Raw genomic sequence first — 22,633 nt, forward strand, 5'->3', positions numbered from 1 at the left:
TAGTGATATTCTGGAATAGCTTGTGGGCTGTTCTGTTTTTTGGGCTGAGGAACAGAATGAATTTTAATCCTTGGTCAACAATGTTCCTGAAATTAGCATTGTCTCCAGTATGTTCCAGAAATGGGTCATGATTTCTGGATTCTTCACACTGCATAAAAATACTCCTAAAGATGTTGGAGTCAATAGCATCTGCCTTTGCTTTTTTTCTTCCAAGTTGTGTCATCCATGAGATCAGTGTGTGGTTCCTGGAACAGCATCTTCCACACGGATAACTGTGATCCAGCCTACTCTACAGTCTTTCTAAAATATGTATTTGCTAATCACCTTTCTAAACATATCTCAGTATTCAGCTATTGACCCTTACCAGCAAAAAACGTATCCAGGCTTTCTTCTCTGTGGGCTGCCCCTAACGCAGCTTGGATATGATCTTTGATACCTTCTTCACTTCATTTCCAATTTTTTGGACAAATTTAAGACTCAAGTGTTTCAAGGGGAAGGTATCCTGATTTTTCCAAAAAGCTTTTACTGTTGTTGCCCCCTCCAAAAAGAAGGGGGGGGGGGGGGGGGGCGCGTGAATGTACATGTGTATGTGTGTCTGTGTGTGTGTATATAAAAACTTGATAGCAGAATTTGAACTTTTATTAAAGATTACTTTAAAAAGCAAACCATTGTGATAATCCTGTTGGTACAGAAGAGCCTTAGTCTACCAAATGGATCTTAATTTCAGGATTAAGCCACTGACAGACTAATGCATTGTCATTTGTATTCATTTCCTCTCAAATTTAGAGCAGATTTACTATGTTTCTTTTGATGTAATCATTTTGGACTAGATTTTTAGAGGTACGCTTTTGAAAATAAATAATTCTCTCCACCTTTAGGCACTTAAATACCATTAATATCTGACCTTTTATGGCTGTATAGGCACAGATAATAGTCCAGGGATTTCTGAGATGAAAAGATTGCATCCAGCATATTTTAATTCTCATTAACTAGCATCTTGGCATTCTCAAGAAAGAGAGAAAAATAGATACAAAAAGTAGCCTGTTTCTTACAACAGCACAGATGGTTCTCTAGGATTTTAGCTAATTTCCATTTAAACACTTGAAATAAATATTTTCATTTTATTCAACCTGCTACTCAATTTCAGTTGAGGAAAAACTTCTAGAAGTTGTTCATTTTCCTTAGTCGACTCTGAAAATGTACTAACAAATCTGCCCAAGCTAGGATAGGAGAGCAGAATTCATCTTGCTTCTTTTACGTCACCTTTAAGTTAGATGGCAAGGTTAAGTGAGTTATTCAATATCCATCTATAGTCAGCAGAGCCAAAGAAATACTTCCAGGGAGAGCATCATTCAGCCTATCTCAGGAGGTACTTCCTACCCTATACTGCACACTTTCTTCTTCGTTGGCTGGTTATATGAAATGAATCCTTCCTTCACCGTGTAGCAAAGGGAACTTTGTTAGTAAATTTAGGGCTTAAAGCTAATGTTTCTTTTTACTTAGTGATAGATCACACTTTTTGAGGATCTTCCATATCAAAAGTACTAAGGGATAGCTCTGTGAAGAGTGTGACAGGAGACCGTGCAATTTATCAGAGGTATGATTCACACTTAGCAATGTAGTACAGCTCTGGGTGAGTTCCCTCAGATTCTGTGTTTTCCCACCTTTACTATGAGTCATGCCGTGAAGTTCTTTTCACAGCTCCAGCTGCTGTGCTTGTGTACGTGAGATTGTTAAGTGTACATCAAAACTTCATTTCTGAGCATCGCTGGAGCAGAAGCAGACTCGGAGTAAACATTGAGGCCACATCCTTAGACAGCAAAACAAAACCCAAAACAACAGTTATTTTTAAATTCTTAGGACTTTCAATTGCCTAGTTCCTAGTTTTTAACTCTAGGGAGGGAAGCAGGGGAGAGCATGCAGCTTGGCCTTTGACTTCAGTGGAATTCAGGTACAGGCTGAGTGCTGGCACATGGTCATCCCTGCTGCTGACTTGTTGGGTTCTCTGTGCAGTTTTGACCTGCAATGTTTTCCCAGAGAATAAAAGCCTGGCACGTTGCAGAGGTTTGTACAGACCAGGGATGGTTCACTGGTGGCAACCTGTGCATGGCCAGAAGATGTATTTTTAGTACAAGGGATGTGACTTGTGATATACCCGTTTTCAGACAGAAAATGACATTTGGCCCATTTTATTTCCTTGAACACTATCTAACCTGTCCTTAGTAAGTAACAGATAAAACAGAAGTCATGTTGTTTTTTTCCGGTGACCAGCGTTACAGGTGCTCTCTATCTCTCTCTCACAAAATAAGATAAATTGAGTCAGTCACTCTGGTCTTGGCTAAGATTCTGCTTCTTTTGAAACACTTTCAGAGTATCTCAGCTGCAGCTGGCCGCAAAAGGACGATGCTGAGACTTCAGCTGCTGTTTCTCAAGCCCTTCCTTAGTTAAAAGCCGTATGAGGCTCTGGTACTCTCAAAGTCCTCTCGGGACCTGCAGTATAGTCACAAGCAATGAATTATATAACGGATGGATTTCAGCAGTTCTCCTGCTTTCTTGCAGTTACACTGCAGTGTTCAACCTGGATTATTAGTAATATTTCTATTTTGGGGCAGCAATGTAATAAGCAGATCCATCCTATTTTTTTAAATGCTTCATCTTCCCCCGCATCCAAAATAAACCTATTTTAAGATGCTTCTGTGGCAGCTTCCTGTAGTCTTTTAACTTTGCTGGAATTCAGAAGTTCGATGAGGGGGATGTGGGATGCCAGCTCAGAGCTGTTTATTGTCACAAGCTGTAGGGCGAGTCCCACTGCAGCCATCTGGTGTTAGATGCTCCACGTGACAGTGGCAGCTTAGGACTAGTCACCACTGTGTTTTGTCTCTTTGCTGTGTTATCGATGGTGGTGGAGAACTGATGGGTTTTTATCGGCTTTTAATTTTACCGTTCTTTATACATATTACACTGTTTATCATGGCAAATAGACTAAGAAAGAAGAATTGTTGAACTATGAAGTTCCTCCATTTAGTTATGGTCTTCTAGTAATTAGGCTGTGCACAAAGCCTTGATTTTATTTCACTTTAGGAGCAGGTTAATCTGTATGAAACAAGGTGTAAGTATCTTTCTCCGTTGTATACTAATTTTTTTTTTTCCAAAAAGAGAGCTTGCTTTTGATTTCCAGAGGACATCGCTTACAAACTCCTTTTAGTAGTGAAATGGCAGACCTGGAACCCCTGTCTCAATGGATGCACATTAAAATAGCAGGGCCATAATGTTTACTGACTTCTTCACCAAAAAAAAAAAACACCAAAAAAAAAAACCCCACAGTATTCTAGACACATGTTTTCCACTAACAACGTTGTCTGTAGTGTCCTAAAACCATTTAAGTCTGTTCGTCCAAGGTTAGCAGTCTACAGCTGTCTCTTCTGTTGCTCTACTAAAATGTTGACACCTCATTTTTTACTTTTTTTAACCTTTAATGGTATAATGGTTAATTTGTAAGATTCCTGTATTTGACATTGTTTTTCTTTTTATTTTACTCCCTGCTTTTTGCATTCTCCTCTTTTTTTTTTCCTCCCACCCTTCATTCCCATTTTTTTATTATTATTTTCGTCTTGTGTTACCTTCTTTCCTTCTCTCCCTCATCCCTGCTATTCCTGCTGCTATAGCCTCACAGGCTGGGGAAGCTGGCCGAGCAGGTAGGGGATTTTCATGTTCCCTCAATACCCACCTATCAGCTTCCAACAGTGGGACAGACTAGAAATTGAGTCTGGAGATTTGGGGATTTTCAGATCCTTCTATGAAATTATGAACAAGTCCAGTATAGCTTATCTGGATGCAGGTTTCATCAAATATTAGCTGTCTGTTGTAACTATTTCATTCACACTGAAAATAACAAATACCATAGTGATTGTCTTTGATTTTCAAACTTGACTGTTTCCATTATTTTATAAATCAATTCAGGTTTAGTTTTATTATTAAAGATAACCAATTTTTCCTTGGTTTTGTTTTTTTTTTAACATTGCATATATTTCAAATAAGTTCTCCACTCAGCACTAGTCTGTTACACTGCTGAGTTTACTAGTAGACTGAAAATCGTGTCGTTAATAGCTAGAGAGGATATTGTATCTTGTATTGTGTATAACAAGCTAAAGAGGCTAACATGCATGTGCAGCTCTATTACTCTTTTTCTCCTCTGGTGGTGGGTCACTATGAGTATCTGTACAGTAAGTATCAATTGGTAGTGATAACTCTATCCCCCTCTAGATACAAAAATTATCTATTTGTGGAACTCCATTGCAGTTTTTAGTGCTCCACAACTTGTGGAACTACCAGCCAGCATTGCAGAAATGCAAAATTGAGCCCTAGACACTCCTAGCGTGAAGAATTGTACTCTATAATGTATCCAAAAAGGGACAGAAATCATTGGGAGTTGATGCTGTCTGCTGTTTTAAGTAGTAAACATCTAAATAACTGATAAAGGAGTTCCTGTATCTGTAGATTGCCAGGGTTAGGTGAATTTATCTGCTGGAAAAAAAAAAATTCCAAAGTTCCAGTGTCTCAAAATGAAGTTGTGCTTTTCTTTTATCTTCCTGCTTAGCAGTGACGTGAGGTATGCAGCAGAGAAACGAGCCCTAGACTAGAGCATTGACAATTCACGTGATGTTCGGTGGTGATGAGTTTGACGTTTCAGATAAGGGAAGATCATAGCAGGTTACAAAACTGCAGCAAAGCTGTGGGTGGAAGGGCCTAAAAGACTGTATCATCTCTGTATGAAAGGAAACTAAAATTAGTCTACTGCTTTTCAAGTAACTAAATATTGTGACATAAAGCAAGGATTTAAATTATGCAGTGGAAGACTGAAAAGAAACAGAATAATTGCTTACAGACCTTCAATCCACGTTGGTTCATGTCATGCGTGCTACCTTTACTATCTTTAGCTTCAAGTATATTCTCTGTTGCATGTATGGAAGACTCTCAGTAAACCATGCTTCACATTCCTGACCATGTGCTTCTGCCATTAAACTGTGTCTCCTCAGCAATTTCCGCGTTCCTTTATATGGCAAAACGTGTTTAACATTTTTTGTATGTATCCACGTGCTGATTACTTGGCCTTTCGTAGCAAATAAAACCTATGTTGACATGTGTTTGGTTAAGTAGTATGGCCGCTTGATGTTTTTCCGAACCCCAAGGTAACAAGTACCTGACGGTAGGTATGTTTTCCCAGTGCTCTTTCTGATTCTATAAAGCTGAGCTTTGTTTGATGAATAGCTTAAATATAACTTGTCATTTGATTAGCATAATTAGCAGTGAAATGAACATTTGGTTATTTGGGGGGTAAAGCTCTTTTCTCCTCCCAGCCTTCAGGTTCTGATTAGCTGATGTTGTTGTTTACAGGGAACATCTGGACCAGATCCCACCACAGTGTATGTTGATATGAGGGCACTGAGGCATGACAGGTCGGAACCACCTTTTTCTTTTTCTCTACACACAATTAACAGAGCTTCTAGAAGGAGATCTACTTCAGCACACCTCCTGGTCCCTGAAAACCTTTGTTATCCTCATAAATAATTTGTGCTAGCTCCTACCAGCGAGCAGACATAGATTTTTTTACTAGCTGGTTAGTTAATTTTACCATTGATAAAACTGAAGCATCTGACATAGCCATTGCAAAGACTAACAAAATTCCCTGCTTTTATTGCATTCAGGGTTTCATGACACTTGTTTCAGGTGGTGCAGCCTAGCTGGTCCCTAAGAAATGGAGTCCCTTTGGGCCTCTTAGCTTCACAGGGGTGTTTCTCCTGGGTTGGCAACTGTTATCCAGCGGGGAGACCTTGGGGGCATTTTGCTGTAATTCTTCATGCTGCAGGACTACGAGGCAATGGATTATTGACTTTAGCCATTGTGAGCAACCACATTCTGTAACTGTGGGCATTTTCTAGTTCTGTCTGTAATGTTAGACATATACAAAAAGCGAGAATTAAAATTTACCGCTAGTGGTATTAAGGAGATGTCTGAAATCTTCTGGTTGGAGGGAAACTTGTGATTTTATGTGTAACTTTAGAAAATACCCATGCACATATATTTCAGTTTTCCAGTACTCTGGTCAAAAGGCTAGCAGGTAATCTCTTTACAAAATTTTAACAAAGCCAAAAGTTTTCTGTTAACTCTGGAAAAGATGAACATTTAATTGACAGCATACACCAGCCCTGGTACCTTAAAAAATTATTATCCAAATAGGGCTTTTTTTTCTTTCTTTTTTTTTTTTTTGTTCTTTTTCTTTCATCCTTCCTAAAAGCTTAAGAGCTAATTTGTTCCCCTTAGGTGAATACCAACTTTGGCTATATCAAAGTGAACGACTCAGCTTGCAGAGTGCAGACCTCAGGGCACTGCAGGCCCAAATTATCCTCTGGGTAGTTAAGTCAGACATACATACAGATATTTTCTTGTAGCACGTGGAGTTTGGCAGGTGGAAGAAAGGAACTGCAAGATACTTGACTCTCTCACCATTTCTTTATTCCTTTTGCACACAATGTTACCAACGATAATGATCATGTCTGATCCATCCTTTGGGATACTACTGTCTGCATGACCAAGCCATAGAAAACTTGGTCTTCCTGGCCCAGCAACTGCAGTAGTGTAGGCACAGTCCATGCTCATACCCAACCCAGTGAAAAAAAAGGCTTTTTTTTTTTAAGGTGTTATTGTTATGTGAGCTTACCCTCTCTGCATTGCACTTTCGAAAGGAGATTTACTTGAGAAGTTGAATGCTTTATGTTGTAAAAAAGAAATGAAAAGTGGAGCATTTCTTTGCCTAAGAGCAGAGCAAACACTGTGACCAGGACAGATCTCCTCCAGCCTAAAGCGGTCTCCTAGGCTCCTTCTGCGGTCACTGGAAAGGCATGCACACCACCAGTGTATCGCAGCTATCTCAGACGTGCACCAGCATGGGATGAATTGACCTTTGAGGTACCTTTCTTTGTGTATTGATGAGGAAGAAAGCTTATATGAATAATTTGGGAAATCAGATGTTTATTTTTTAATGGAAACAGTGAACTGAGACTTATGTACGATTAGTGTTTGCTCTAATCTCAGAGCTCTGAAATGGTTGAAGCTAAGTTGAACACAATGTAGATAGCATGTAAGCATCATTCAAGTGCAGGAGAAAGAGCTAATGAATCACTGAAAATAAAGTTGTAGCTATAGAGGGGAAAGAAAAAAGCAAACATAGGTTAATTCCTTATTTGGAATTATTTTTTCTGAGAGGAGAAAGAAATTAATAGAATATTCATTGGAAGGGAAGTATGTAGAAACAAATATATATAGAAAGAGAACATAATATTCACAGTTGTTAATAAAAATTATAAACAATAAAAATAAATTTGTGTATATTTATATAGAGGAAATAAGATTTACTGTCCATAAAAACTGTGTAAACCATGGATATTCTATTTCCCTGCCTTAGCATGCCATTAAGAAGTAGGCATCATTATTGAGATCAGACTTTGCAGTGTATTAATTTATATTTAGTGACTAATTCTACAGAACATGAAAGATGATCTTAAGAGTTGGCTTCTCAGATTGTGGTAATGTAGATTTTAATTTGATGGATTAAAGCTGTGCCTCATTTACTCAGTCCTGTGGAATTTAGAATTAGAATCATGGGTCATAAATTAGGGGAGAAAACAACTTTATTTGGCATAGTCTCTTCACACTTGCTTTTTCTAACCATTTTAGTGGAACTGAATGTCACTATTGCTTAACAGTAACTGAAAGATTGCTGTACATAGCTGTGAGACTGTATAGTAACAACCCACTGAGGCTTTGCAGGTCAGCCAGTCCCCTAACAATATGTACACTTAATGTGAGAAATTTTTTTTCATATTTTATATTTTAGAAGATGTTTTCTAGAATTTGAAAAAGACAACATTTTTTTTTTCTTGGCATGATAACACTTTCTAGTTGCTGCAAATAAAAATTAATAATCAGTTTGAATACAACTATTTCAAGCTCATCCGGTAATTATGTGTTTGCATACTTCACAGCTTATGAAAATGTCGTTGTTTGATAGGAGTTTAGATCAAAATACCTGTGCTGTGTGCAACGTGGGTAGAGATCATGGGGTGGTCGTTCAACCAAACTAGACATTTCCTCCCAGCTCTCACTGGATTTGGATGGTTTGCTTCTTAGGTCAAGTTGGAGGTTCTCAAACACCTTTTTGTGTGTGCCTCTGTATGGTTTTGAGCCGCCAGCCCACTGGTTTAGCTGCTGGGACTCTGCAACTCTGGCCATAGTTGCCAGCTGAGGGAAATGGCTGGGACTGGGCTCACCTGGAGGTTCAGCAAACTTGTGCCAAGGCATGCAACCACTCAGTCAGCGGCTGGCATCAGTTATGATACTGGAAAAAGGCTTGATTGCCTAGCTGTGAGCATCTAGTGCAGGTTTAGATGCTACAGCTACTCCAGCAGGGTCTCCCATAGAGCTCATGTTGTATTTGCTAGCACTAATGTGATGTCCCAAGCACCCTGTGCTGTCTCAAATGGCATTAGACACCTCTGTTGGGAAACTGAGCAACATCGTAATAGCAAGAGTATACAGCTCTGGCTTGCTCTTGGTGACAATACGTCAGTATTGTTGTACTCGGCATCTCACTGATTTTCTAAAAATCAGAGTGTCCTCAGGATGGCCACAAAAGAGTGAGCAAAGACAGGCAATCCCACCTGGGCTGTTTAATAAAAAAACAGGAGAAGACCCCTGAGTTAGCCCCAAGTGGCTGATATGCCCCTGCACTGCAGTGCAATGCAGTTTAGAGAGGTTAATTCACATCCAAAAGGCAAAATAGGTGGATTAATGCTTTGCAGCAGGCTGTGCTGGCACAGTATGGCTGGTCCCAGTTGCTGACTCACTGTGCAACGCGGGTCGTGTAAGTGTGCCCGCATGCATCTGCCGGGAGGGCAAATGCACCAAAACTCCAGGCGTGAGCACCCCGTTGGGTTGTTGGCTACATTTCTCTGCCGCTGCTTCTGGGAAAACAACTTTATCCTGCCCCGCCCCCCCCCCCCCCCCCCCAGCAAGAAAAAGGAATAGAATAAATACATTCATATTCTTGTCCCACTGTCTAAACTGGTGGTTTTCAGATCACTCCATCATCATTTTAGACCAGTTATGTTCTCCTCAGAAAGCTTTTCAGGTGGTTAAGCACAAGATACCTAAATATGCTAAAAGCTGAGAAGTGCTTGGAAAATAAAAAAGACAGAGAGACCTTTTTCTCATCATACTTGATGATATATACACCATATACTTGAAAGACGTTGGCTTTTGTAACACTTACATGCTTTTGTAGCAGTAAAGATGTAAATGTAAAGTCTGAGCATCCCTTTTATCCAGGATGTTCTACAACAATATGTACCTGCGTTTATAAAATTAAAAATATCCAACAAAAAATACATCTCTGATATTAGCATAAAAATTTCACAGCGTCCTCAACCTTAACAGCAGGTTAGTCCTTGGTAGAAAAATTATTAATTGGCAAAACAAGCCACTTCATCACACTGAGAATAGACCGCATGTGTATTCCAAAGTAAATCTTCCTTTCACATAGACAGGGCAAAAATAGTTTTAAGTGTTCTTCAGGAGGTCAGGCTGGATTCTCAAATGTTTCAATATATTTGCAAATATGCGAAAACATTTTTTTTTAAGAATCATTCAAAACTGTTTTCAAAATGTTACTGTTTTAACCTGCTAGTTTAAATTTTGAAGTTACCTTAAATTTGAAACTAACCTGGTATGAATAAGAAATAAAATATCATGAAAATGTTGAAATATTTTGACTGCTTTGAATTTTTGCTCAAATTTTTCACATGGGAATTTTTTTTTCTGCATTTCTGTATCTTTCATATTTAAAATGTTGTATAGAGGATTCCCTCAGAAGTTTTAATTAGTGAGCTGAAGGATCCATCTGGTGATGGCTGAGGGAGACCATTGATCTTCTTCTAAAGTTGAAACTTGCTGCAAATCCTGTAAAGACAAACATCCCCTTGCATCCTGATATTCTCTTCTATAGCAAAACCTTATCCATAAAGAAAAAAGATGATGAAAATCACTGTCCTGCTCTAAGTGGGGCAAGGAAAGATCTACTTTGATATTAGAGTTTATTTTAAAAGGACAAAAAAGTAAAAGGAAACAAATTCAGTGCGATCTGTCTACCTCCAAAAGCAATTAAAAATGTCACCAGTCTTCTTGTTCAGTAGCAGGTAGTGACGGCTTATGAGCTCTGATGGAGTGGAGGCTTAGACTTCTAGGGGGAGAGAGCCACTAATCAAGTCACATAGGTATTGATGAAGATTTTTGTATCATTTTGCATGTATTTGTAATAGGCAGTTTCCCCTTATTTTGACTATAAATTGTATTTAAGCTGATTACTTAACTACATCCACATTTTATACCAAACAAGGCAAGAATGAAGACTTTCAGCCAGTCTTAGTAAACACTATTCTCAGCTTTATTTGATACCATCTCTAGTTTCATATATGCAGGCATCCTTACCCCTCATATCCTTCTGATCCTGCCTTTAAATTCCAGTATTCCCTTTGGTGAAATAATAGGTGCATTAAATGATCATTTAAATTATTTGATTTCATCTAGTTAAGTCTGTATTTTTTTCAGTAGGATTAGAAAAATGGAGGATTTCATTTATTAAACCCTTCTGTGGTTTACTAGATTTCTTTTTGAGCTACATGTAATGGTGAGCTGCTTGGATAGTTTCTTGGTCACAGACATGGTGAGGCAGCTGGCACCAAAGAGGGAGCCAAATCCAGATGTAGGATATTGCCAGATAGACTAGAAGCACCAAGATGTATTTGGGTTCAAGTTATTAAGTTTTTAGTCTGGCTGTCATTCAATGTGTGGCTTGAGGTATCCATAGTCTCTCATTGAAATACTCCCTTTCCATCATTAGAATAATTATTTTAATCTGATTACCCTCTGTACAAGCAGTTTGTGGAGCTGTACAAATAGGTGTCTTCTCTTCTTATGTGGTCACTGACATCTTCTTGGAGTGATGCAAATTAGTGTATCTCTTAAAAAGAAGTGACCCTTGTATATACTTCTGTCATTAGCAGACTTGATTTCTTAGGAAGTCATTCGTATGTTGTGCTAAATCATATTTTTTGTTTTGGACTTCGGGGTTATTCAGAGTTCTCGGAACTTCCGTCAGACTTGCTCAGGCATTGCCTCCTTGACAAAGGGGATTTCAGAGGGTGGAAATTCTGAATCTCATTCCCCAAGAAAAGAAGGGAACACTTGTAGCGTTTCAAAGATATGTGAAAACAGTTACTTAGGGTTTATTTTTGTAGATTGCTTATATGCTGAGCCCAGTCTCAAATGCAGGCTCTGTCAAAAGCAATCAGTTAAGGCTTTGGCTTCATTTTAATATATTCCAGCATTTCAGACTTCATGCAGTAAAAGAAAAATAGCCTTTTATTCTGGCTGTCAATTGTTTATCCTTCTCCTCCATATTTTACTGAAACTTTCATGTTGTGTATACATTGTTTTGGTTAATACCAAGCAACAAAGCCACGGGAGTTTTTTTCCTAATTCTCAAACACTTCTACTCCATCTACCTTGAAAAAGACCCTTATTAAAGGGTTACCAGACAAAAGAACTACTTAGCTAAATTATTGTCTAAGCTATAGCTGCAGCAGTGCTCGGTAGCACAGTCACGGCATGGAGGATAACCATTATAGTCACGTAGTAGGGAAAAGGGACTGGAGGGGAGATATGTCAGAAGGAGGCACGCTAATGGCAAGTGACAGTAAAATAGTTACCTTTTCTGAAACTTTAATTGATTAATCATACTTGAAAGCCATTTGCCAATGGTAGCAAAAGAGAAACTTTGAAGAGCGCTCCCTGATGCGCTGGACAGCAGTGCTTTTTCCAGCTCTTGTAATGGGTTACAGCGTACAGAGCCCAGTCACAGGTTACAGAAAATTCCAGCCCTCAATTATTCGCTCTGTGTGGAGTCCAAAGGAGTAGTTAAAATCTATTATTGCCCCCTTTTACACCCAGCCACCTTTTCCCTTGCTGTGAGATTTGGTAGGTAAAGTGTGTAGAGTATTTTGAGGTTTGAAGTGCTATATACCTGGTGAACTGTTCAAAACATAGACCTCACAAGTCATGGGCCTCAGAAAGCCAGCAGTGCTTTATACACATTTAAGCTCATTTACAAATTGAATTGTCAAGTACTACCTCCAGCAGTGCCATTCCGGTCATCCCAAGCTTCTAGGATCTTCTCATATGAGTGGCCCCAATTCCAAGTTTCGCACATCACCCATGCTTTTTTTTTTTTTAGATTGGCTGTTGCTTTAGCAACTCATTAGTGAGTTTAAGCTGTCTGTCATGGTACTGGCAAAACCCTCCGTGTTCTTCATGTTTTTGCCCAGAAGATACAGCCTTGGCCTTTTAGCAGCGTTGTGGTTTATTTCTGCCATGCAAACACTGCTGTCTCAGAAATCCTCTTGGCACTGTTTCTGATCTATGGGAAAGAAGTCTCCCAGAAAGAAAAGTTAATTCGGGCTGATAAGCATCATAACAACGCTTCCAATTCTGACTTAGAGGAGAAGTCCCAGTCTGTCCATAGTAGAGGAAAGGTTCTCTCTTGCTGGTCCTGCCTGCGTCGGGGAACTAACCAAGAGGCTTGTTCAACCTTTGTGTGCTGGATAGTCAGTGATTAGGAATAAAGCTGATGACCTGGGAAACGGAAGAGCAAATATTGTCTAAGGGATTGCACTGTTTACATATGAGGATCCAGAGTTACAACAAAATTTGTAAGTGTACTTATTTTAAGAGCTTTGAAAGATGCTTCATGTTTCCAGGCATAAAGCAACTTCTGTTGCAGGGCAGGAGAAAGGGACAAACATCCAATAACTTTCAGATGGGAAGTCACCCCCTCTTGTCCCGATCAGTCTGAGCTGTGAGACTAACCTAGGGGGATGGGAGCCCTACAAAGCAATTTCTGCACTTTCTAAGGCAAGATTACTAGCTCTTGAAGTATTCCTCCCTTGAAACACATCTATTTCTTCCTTGATAAAGTCATCTTCAAGGGATCAGACCATTATGATTTTAGTGGAACAGGACAATGAGAGTTGGCGCTAAATGTGGCTTTTGAAAGAGGATGTGGTTTAGCATACTTTAACTACAAATCAAGAAATTCCAGTTATATTTCCCTGGAGGGCTTAGGGGAAAGAGAATACTGTCATGTGTACCAAGTAAGATGAAGACAAAGGGAAAACAAAAAGCCATAGCTTTCCAGGAAAGTAGGTGCACTGCGGTTGTATGTTTGTGTAATTGTTTGCAAGTGCCATTTGCATGTGATTCTTCAAACGTGAGTAAAAGAACCAGATGGAAAACAGTTCCATTTTTGTTTCTTTTTACAAACCAGTTTTGAATTTCCAAATAATATTGCAGCTTATTAAAATACACCAACATTTTTGATGATTGAAGGATCTCTGATGCTGTTAAAAAAAACCAGGGAATTCCCCATTTCAGAGTATACTGAGCTGCTTTGGTGTTACAGGTCCTTCTCTTTCAATCATGCTCCTTACAGAAGCTGGGAATTGATAAAGCAAGATGGCCGCCCACATTTCTGAGGAAGATTTATTAAAACTTCTTCCTTTTTTTCCCCTACGAGCCATACTTCTTTCTTTCTCTCTCCCAGAATTCGCCATGAGTCTAACCATACAGTTACTGGAATGTCTTAAAAAAATGGAATTTTCATTCTTCCATTTTCTTTACAGATAAAATGTATTATGTGTTTTATTTTTACGGTAGTGTATTCTGAAGCATAATTTGCTTTTTTCCCCTCATTTTGGTCTATGCTACTAATGGAGCACTAAACAGTGATTCTTGAAAAATGCCAAGAGTGATCAACATAGAGTACCTTTACTGTTTCAGTAGTGGAGGACAAAGTGCTGCTTTCCCATACTGCTACCTTAGAGTGCATTTCACAATAGAGGCATCTGCTTTGGAAGGAAAAATACTTAATGAATACATGTAAAATTTGGAGTGAGCCTTTGTAGCTTCTGCAGACCTAGCCACAGCCTGTGGTGTGCTGTAAGAGATGGAGCTTCCTAAGTGCTTTCCATCCCTCTTTCCTTTCGCCTCTTCTCTTGCCAGCCTTTGGGGGAGGACAGGGCCTTTGCTATCCCACACGCTCACAGTTTTTTGCGACAAATAATTCAGCAGAGGGTGCTGTGCTGGCGGTTACCCCTGAGAAATGGGCTCCGGCACCTTTGGGACCCACTCCAGCTTCGCTAGCCTCAGGCACTCGTTTGGCTCCTGTTGTCATGGAGTCTCTGGCTGTAGGAATACTGAATGGTTAGGATTGGGAAGGAGAGCTCTGAAGAACAGTAAAAGCATCCTATATTTATATAAGGATCTGTCACTAACTTGGTTAGAGATGTAATATCCTTTTAAATGGCTCTCTTCAATAGCTCTTAATATGTTCGTTCAAGCCTCACATATCCTTCTTAATATTGCATATACTAGAAATGTCTGTTTGCAGAAGATGAGCTTACTTATGTGAAGAGTCTTGTGAAGCTCAGCCAGGGTTCCCAATAAGTCTCCTGTGAAAATGAGAGTCCCATTTCAGTGCCTTCAGGTGTACAAGGCCCTGCTGCTCATGGCACCACTAACCTTTTCTTCAGAGCGGTAATCTGCGGTTTTAATGCAACTGAAAAAATAGCTCCATGTGTTGAAGTTTTCCATGCACAGGAAATGTCCCTGGTGGTTGTTAAGGAGAGGGAACTTTCTGCAAGTTCTTCCCCAAAAATGCAGGGTGAGTCAGCTGGTGGTGTGAATTTTGAAGGTTGTAGCAAGATAAGGGGGAAGGTGAAAGAGAGTGACTTGATTTCAGAAATTCCGCCTTTGATTACATTGTGTGAATGTAGAATATTAATATTGCATTGGGGAAGCTGAAATTATTTCCATCGTTTGTTAACAACAAATAAGCTAATTGGATTAGATGAGGAAGTTTTCAGATCCCAAGTTTGTTGTAATGAAAGTTTTCCCTATGTGTGGAGTCTCTTTTTCTCAATTAGAACTGGGAAGATAAAGCATTACAAAATAGAAAAAGCATATGGCATTAAACGGAATCATCAGATCACAATTGTGATTATGAAAAGTGCTGTAAAAACAATCAGTGATAAACACCGTGTCCTGGGAGGTTTGTAATCTAAATAAAAAGATAACAGCTGAGAGCAGCTTTATGCCTGTTTTTGCAAATACGAACCGGAGGCACAGAGAAAGGTGATGCTGTGCCTGATGGGGCAGGGTAGGTGTGAGGTAGGGCCAAGAGGGAGAGCAAATTCTGCGGAGTCCCTGCCCATTGCATTCATTTGAAATAGTTGTGCGTTGTGCTTTACACAATGTGCAAAGTTAATTTAAACAAACTTAATGTAGTTCACATAGAATGAAAGCTGAACATTTTAAAGTATTCCAAGGTTGAAAACAGACATAAACATGGCTTAGTTTTTTTACGTATTCCCATAGTCTTATATGATCAAATTGCTATTACTTTTTTAATCTCTGAAGCTTTGAATATTCGCTTCCTGAACCAGAGTTCCTGCCTCATTTCAATCCCTTTACAAGTTTCTGAACTGTCTTCAATCCTTGTGTAACCTTTTCTGCTGCTTTTTTCAGCCATCTGAAGGATTGGAGGCTGTTTGCTTTTGACCTCAGGGAATTTGAGACATTAAGTGTAATTTCGGTTTATGTTGAAGAAAAGTCTTTACATTAAAAGAAGTGATTTAGTGCTAATTCTTTAACTGAACTTGTTGATTATCGAATTAACAGGATTAAAATATGTCCTAGACATACAGAAGATTTAATGGTCATTCATTTTGTTGGCTAAAGTTTGCCTCAATCCAAAACTCCCTTGTTCAGTCTCAGTTGTATTTATCCATTATCTGAATTTGTCATGTGATGGGTGGAAAACTGCTCTGAGGAGACCAGGATGATGCAGGGACACTCGTCTTCATTATCTAGATTTTCCCTTCAGCCTAACTGTTCAGGTATGCCATTTTCCTGCTTTTCTGATCTGGCTATTTGAACTGGGTATGTCATTTTGGAAGGCAGAGCTTATGTTCTTTGATCTGTATTTGCATTTTTGGTAGAATAAGCTCATTGACTTGTAAATTCTGGAATAGTTTATGTAGAAATATTTGAGTAAAGAGAAGATGCACTGAAAGTCTTGAGTGTCAAAGAGCCCTGACCCCAGTCCAGGATCCCACTGTTACCTACAGTGCCCATCTTTCCCCTAACTATAAAAAATCGGAACAGGCTGCATCAGCCCTTTCCCACCATCAGTCTTACCCAGGCACCATCTCAACATTAGACAGCAATGTATAGCTGAAAGGTGTTGATGATGGCAATGGTTCATGGCAATAGTTCCTAGCTATTTGAGGCGGAACTGGGAAATCACTGTGCTGTGGATATTGCTACATGAAAGCATATGTGCTCTCTGGCATTAAATGCCTTACAATCAGATTTTGGTTAAAATTTCTAATGAATTAGCTGGTTGTCTTTTTTTCACCAGAAAAGACTGTTGTGTTGAAATCAGAAGAGTCAGTTTTGACAGACCTTTTTCAGCTTAAGGAGAAAGATAGGATTCTCAACGTGGTCAAAACACCCTACTTTAACTTTTGAACTTTTGCTCGTGACGGTGATTAAAGCATTTTCAGTTTGGAGAGTTAATTAGCTTACATTTCAAAACAGAACAAAAACCCTGAAACACTAAACATAAATAACCTCTTTTTCTGACCTGCAACATTTTTTTTCAGATTCCATTTACAGCTTCTTTCCATATTTCCCTTTTTGTTCCAGTGTAATACACAAAAATTTTCAAAACATCAGTTTCTTGCAGGATAAGAAAATATCCACTTTTTCCCCACAAGCTCAACATCTGATGTAAGATGACAATCAGCAGGAAAACTTAAGAAATAGGCTGTAATGAAACCAGAGAGACCATCAGCTGCTTCTTTCTGCCACAGAAAGGCTATGGGCAAGGAGGGGACTTATATACAGTGTATTTTCGATATATATTAGGTTGTATATGCATTGCATCCCATCTGATTTCCTCTAGGTTTTCTTGCTGGAAGTTTTCAAGAGTAGCAGCATCCCAAAACAGCTACTGAAAGAAACTGGTGTGCAAAATAGCTACTATTAAAGAAACCAGAAAGCTGGACTTCCAAGCTGGCATGACGGCAAAGTGACATGGTGTGAGAACAGATCGCTCAAGACAGGGGAAAGGGTTGGTAGGGTAGACAGGGAAACAAGAGCTTGAGAGGATGGAAGGTGCAGTGCTTCAGTGCCCAAGCCTGGCTAACAGCGGGAGATGCTGGCAAGGAGGAGGAGGGCAGTTACCGTGGCTCAGCTTGTAGGAATGGCTCTAAAGGGAAGAAAGAAGTTCAAGATGTGGGGTTTGGCCAAGTGTTAGGGTAAAAGGCAAATTCTTTAGCTGACTTATATTTAAAAAGAAAGGGGACAGTGGGAAAAACTCCTTTGAATTGGACGTGGAGAGCTAGTTAGAAATAACAAGAGGAAGCTAAGAACAGTTCCTGCCAAGCATCACAGATTAAAAAGCTTCCTGACTATGAAATACATTCAGCTGAGAAATAAATTCTGGAGGGAAGTGGAAGAAGCCCCATCATGCGGAATACTGTAACAGGAGTACACAAAGCACTCAAAAGTGCACTGCAGGGAACAGTCTTTTTTTGGCAGGGAGCGAGACTTGGATGACCTCACAGCTTCTTTCCATCTCTGTTAGAATCACAGAACCCAAAGTCTTCCTCAGAGCAACAGCACAGCCAGATTTGAAGGTTTGCCCAGTTTGGCATCGTAACATTGGTTAGTACCACTCTGCACGCTCCAGCCCCTGCAGGTTCCCAAAGCAATAGTTAATAGCTCCGCTGACAAACTCTCTGATTAGTGTGAAATACTAGCAAGCTGTGGAATATATTTTGGTGAGTTTTAATCACCGAACAGACCAGTTCTAAAAAGGAGCATAAACAAAATTTGCAGTTTCATATAAGATAGTTGGGCAGAAACACGTTGTTACTGTATTTCGATACCCCCTTTGTTGCACAGTGATTACAGTGCCCAGTTAGTTATTGCTTGCCAGTTTTCATTCTAAAGTCAGATTTCACTCCTACTTTTCTATAGTAAGTGTTTGATTTAAAGGAGATGAAATCTGTCCAACGTATTAAATTGTAACAAGAAAAGAAGTTTAGCACATACTGGTGTTATAGCTGCATTCCTTATTAAATCCCAGTAGCCAGACTTTGAAACATAGGCAGCTTTCTCAACTGTACAGCTCCAGCTAGAGATTTTTTTTAAGAAAAAAGATTAATTCTTAGGATGCAGTGAAAAACATTCTAAAAATTATACTCTCCTATACTATACTATGTAAATATTACATATTTGTTGTGTATCATCATTGCTAATAGCTTTGTAACAGCGCAACAATTCTTAAACATCTTCTGCCTCTCCCCTCCAGGGAGACATTTTGGTGGGAGAGAAACTCTGTGTCTGCCCTAGATTGGGTCACTCATTTATGTTTTCCCTCTCAGCTTGGCTGCAAACCACCAGAAGGTGCAAAAGTAGCTTTCACGCCCAAGGGCAGCATTTTTCTCCCATCCACTTGATTTTCAGGCTCTTTGCCCAGGCTGGCTCTACTGCCGTGTTCTCCTCTGCCCTTCCCAGCAGGACGCGAAGGCAGCAGCAAGCAGCGGGAAGGCTCTGTACTCACTTCGTAAGAGATTGTTTTCCCTCCCAACAAAGAATGGCTGGAGCACTGCAGAGAAACAGGACTTGCCTTTTCTAGACCTCTGCTGTCTGGGAGCACGTTATGATTATTTGTGAATTTGGAGAAGGTTTACTACCATTGTCCTGAGAAGGCTGCAGGGAGCCGTGGGTTTCTTTGCCAGCATCACCTGGGTGATTCAGAGGCGTCGTTTTTCAAGGGTCTGGTGGGCCCTGTGCTCTGCCTTTTTCCCTTGCCTGCCAGACCAGCCTTGATAGCGATGCTGCTCACTCGAGAGGGAAAGCAAAGTTTTCAATCGTGTCTGCAGTCTGTGTTTGTCAGTGGAAAAACGGAAATCTCTTGGGGAAGAGTGGGAACAATTGAATTATTTTATGCTGAGGCACAGTAGGACTCATTTTAAAAATTATTGCCTAATGTCCATAATTTATTCACAGTACTAGTCCCAGTAGAGTTAATAAGACTATTACGCACTTAAAATTAAGTATGCACATAGGAGTCGGTAACACCAGAATCTAATGTTTTACTTCTATTTTTTTGAAATCTCTTTGTGGCAAAATATCTTTTCTTATTTCAGAGTTGTTAGAGGTTTAACAGTATGTTCCCAAATGGATTGTGAGCTTAGCAGAAACTTTTTAAAAAGGAGTCCCAAGTTTTTGAGCTCTAGCAGGGCCCTCGCAGAAAACCTCCAGGAGATGCCGTTTCTATGTTTAGTGCGCTGCCGTGATAACTCTGTAGGGACGCGAGGCGAAAAGCACAGAGTGGGAGAGGTTTAACAGAATTGGAAACTGAGAAATTGCGCCTTCTGGATCGTCATGTGCTAAGAAATCAGACAAGGTTAAAGGAAACAGGCGGAGAAGGGAACTAGAAGAATATGCTAGTGCTAATAAGAACAAGGTGGGAAGCACAGATGCTGAAAGCAAAGAGATGGTCAGATTTATGAATGTTGATTCGTATCCAGTAGTCACTTCATTGACTATTGAATGCATAGCTTTATTATATGTGATTTCTGCTGGGCCTGGAGTTCAGCAACACTTCACTGAGGCATGTCTTAGTAAGGGGAAGGGAGCAGAGGCCAGCAGTACCTCGGGGCAGCTGGACAGCTCTGACATACGCTTTTCCTGCCCCAGAGGTGTTTTGCTACTGTTATCCAGATCGAAATCTTTTTTAAACCAATCTTAAATTCAAATAAAGTACTTCCTGACTATGCCTGTATTTCTGCCTTTTTAAGATTTTCTGTATTTGACAAATGTTGGTAAATAATAAATAAGATAACTCTTGTCTGTTAAAGGAGATAGCAAGTGGTTGAGATGATGACTAGTTCTAAGAACAGCTACCTGTCTGCCAATACATGGCTAAAGGTTGGAGATGTCAGTTGTTTGGAAGAACTCAGTTAAAGGCATTTTCTATTTCTACACTAACGTGGATTTTACAGAACAAAGATATATATAAAAAGGCAGAAATATAGGTATAGTTAACAACTGTTTTTTGCAATATTTCATTTTGTTTCCATATGCACAGAGTTATTTTTAAAGCCTTTGCTGCATACTCCTAAATACCTATGATTTGGCTTGCCATTTGAACAGCAACGCAAGTGTGACTTATCTAGACATACCCTTTCCAGAGTAACATTAATTTAGCCTTGCCTGTACACCTTATAGTGAAGCTTCTGTGGCCGGGGTTTCTGCTGCCCCGTCTCTGTGTCCCTGGTTGAACAGATGGATGTTGTAGCTTCACTGCATTTGCTGTGAATCCAGTGGTGGCCCTACTGCTCTTCAGCTGGTGGGAGGTTCAACAGAAAATGTTGTAGAAAACACGGGCGCGTGTGTGCACACCTGTAGCACAACAGAGGTTTAAGAGAGCAATACAGTGTAAAACAAGGGCAGTATAGCATTAAAGGTAGCACACAGAAGTGGTAATTAGTGCTTCAGGCTCTGTTCTGGGAGTTTTGTGGCAGCTGAACAGACGTTGGAAGGTGATTCCTGTTGTGCACCTTGCAGGAGAGCAGGTCAGGCTGCAGCTGCCTAACCGAGCCTGCTCCAGGCAGTGCCCCTTGTAGGGCACTTTTCATCCTTTTCCTCTCAAAATGACTTGGAAATTGCTGGGTATTTGGGTTGTATCTCCTTCTGTTAGTGCGAGGAACTGTTCACACTGATGTGCAATGCCTCAGGGCTTAGCCCTGCCCCATCCATCATGGTTGAGAGACTTCCCAGAACTGCAGATAAAATACTGTTGACTATTCCTGCCTTGACCTCGACAGTCCCAGCTTTTATAGAAGACTTCTGGAGCAAAAGAATAGTAAAAAAAAAAAAAAAAAAAAAAAAGATTATGATCTTTTTCCATCTCCTTTATGTTTAGGGGCTGAACTTGCCAAAGCTTTGTTATTCTCCAAAGGGACCTCTAGCTGAGGTCTCTCTGTGTCTCATCCCTCCTTTCCCAAACGGAGCACTGCACTCTGTCTATAAAAAGACCTCAAAACAGTCCGAAAAAGATCTGTCGTGACTGCTCCTAACAAGACTGCAGTTTTATGATCAGTTTAACTAGATCCAGTTCTCCACCCATCCACTCCTAGCTATGTCTTCCTCTCTTCTGATGTTTCATCTTTACCTTTTACAGGGTTGGTTTTAGGCATCTTGTGTTGTTTTTTTTTTTCTTTCTAATCACAGGGCTGAGGGAAGGAAAGAGGTAAGAACAGCTCTTTTGATCGAAGTCCAGATTTAGCTTGGTTAAGTGGATTGTGAAAAATGTTCAGGAGTGGAAGTTTAAGGTTTTCATGGGCTGTTAGAACTTCTAAGTTATCTCACTTAGGATACAGGAATGCCTAGATGTTACCAAATTTTCTTCACCATCTACTGGCTGAGATCATCAGCTATTTTAGAACTTCAAAGTCTCTTTCATTCTAACCCGCTGAGTACTTTTCTAAGGTTAAATGAGGAATTTCCTTCCAGACCATCACACCACTGAAGGAGAGCTGCCATTTCTGTTTCTTTATTGGGAAAATAAGGTATCTAAGAAAGGAAGAGAGAGGACCAGAAAGCCACACTCGGAGAAGGGGTCTGACCTCAGCAGTAATAACATTTTTCATTAAATGATTTTTTTTTTTTTAATATATTAAATTGTTTATCAACCACTGTCCATTGAAAATAATTAAAAGATTGCAAATGCAGATTTGAAGTTGAGGCCAGGTTCTGAGTTATGTCAATGTGACTTCAATTTTAACTGCTAGCTACTCCTGGAATGTGGTTGCTCACTAAGCTCACATGCTTTTGTGTCTGTGCCCTGGCATTTATGATGTTCTTGGGGGAAATCAGTATTTTAGATCCCTCTTGTTGCGAATAAATTTGTGCATGGAATTCCATTTACCAAAGTCTTATCAAAAACAAATAAAAGGCACTAAATACATTTGAAGAATTTAATATTTAAGAAAACGTTCACACACATCTTTTTTTCATTATTTTCCCAGCCATAAGTCTTGACTAAGATTAAGTATTGGGCCCAATTTGTTCTACAGGATATAAGCTTCATCTGTTCCAAAAATAACATTAATCTCTGTGACCATTAACCATTCCTTTTAGAAATAAATGTTAATGAAAAGCGAATAAACACAACCATGTATTATGCATATTATTTTTACATGTATTTTACAGAGTTCGTTTAGTCGAAAGAGGATCTCCACATAGTTTGCCCCTCATGGAGTCAGGAAAAGTAAGTACTGAAAGAAGATTTAAATGTACCTTTTATGGTAAATATTTTTAGTAAATTTCCGTTTCTGTTCATTTTTACGTGAATGTAGTGTTGAGGAAGGCTTTATCAGCCGTGCAG

The 22,633-nt window shown here is 39.6% G+C and overlaps 1 protein-coding gene across 7 annotated transcripts in view; it reads left to right on the forward strand.

Annotated features, from left to right (window-relative positions):
- The window catches only part of DIP2C (DIP2 acetate--CoA ligase C (putative)), a 327,799-nt gene that overhangs the window by 292,751 nt on the left and 12,415 nt on the right, over positions 1-22,633 (forward strand). For 5 of the 7 annotated variants that reach the window (XM_087729737.1, XM_087729757.1, XM_087729774.1 and 2 more), the window contains 3 exons: positions 3,666-3,695; positions 5,395-5,456; positions 22,459-22,516. In XM_087729737.1, coding sequence (XP_087585863.1) covers positions 3,666-3,695; positions 5,395-5,456; positions 22,459-22,516 — 150 coding nt within the window. The remainder of the gene's footprint in view (positions 1-3,665; positions 3,696-5,394; positions 5,457-22,458; positions 22,517-22,633) is intronic. The other 2 variants (XM_087729765.1, XM_087729791.1) reach the window with 1 other exon arrangement.

Source organism: Nipponia nippon, unplaced genomic scaffold (assembly GCF_047370975.1).
Source record: "Nipponia nippon isolate SJK-2023a ecotype South Korea unplaced genomic scaffold, ASM4737097v1 scaffold_1, whole genome shotgun sequence".
NCBI lineage: Eukaryota > Metazoa > Chordata > Aves > Pelecaniformes > Threskiornithidae > Nipponia > Nipponia nippon.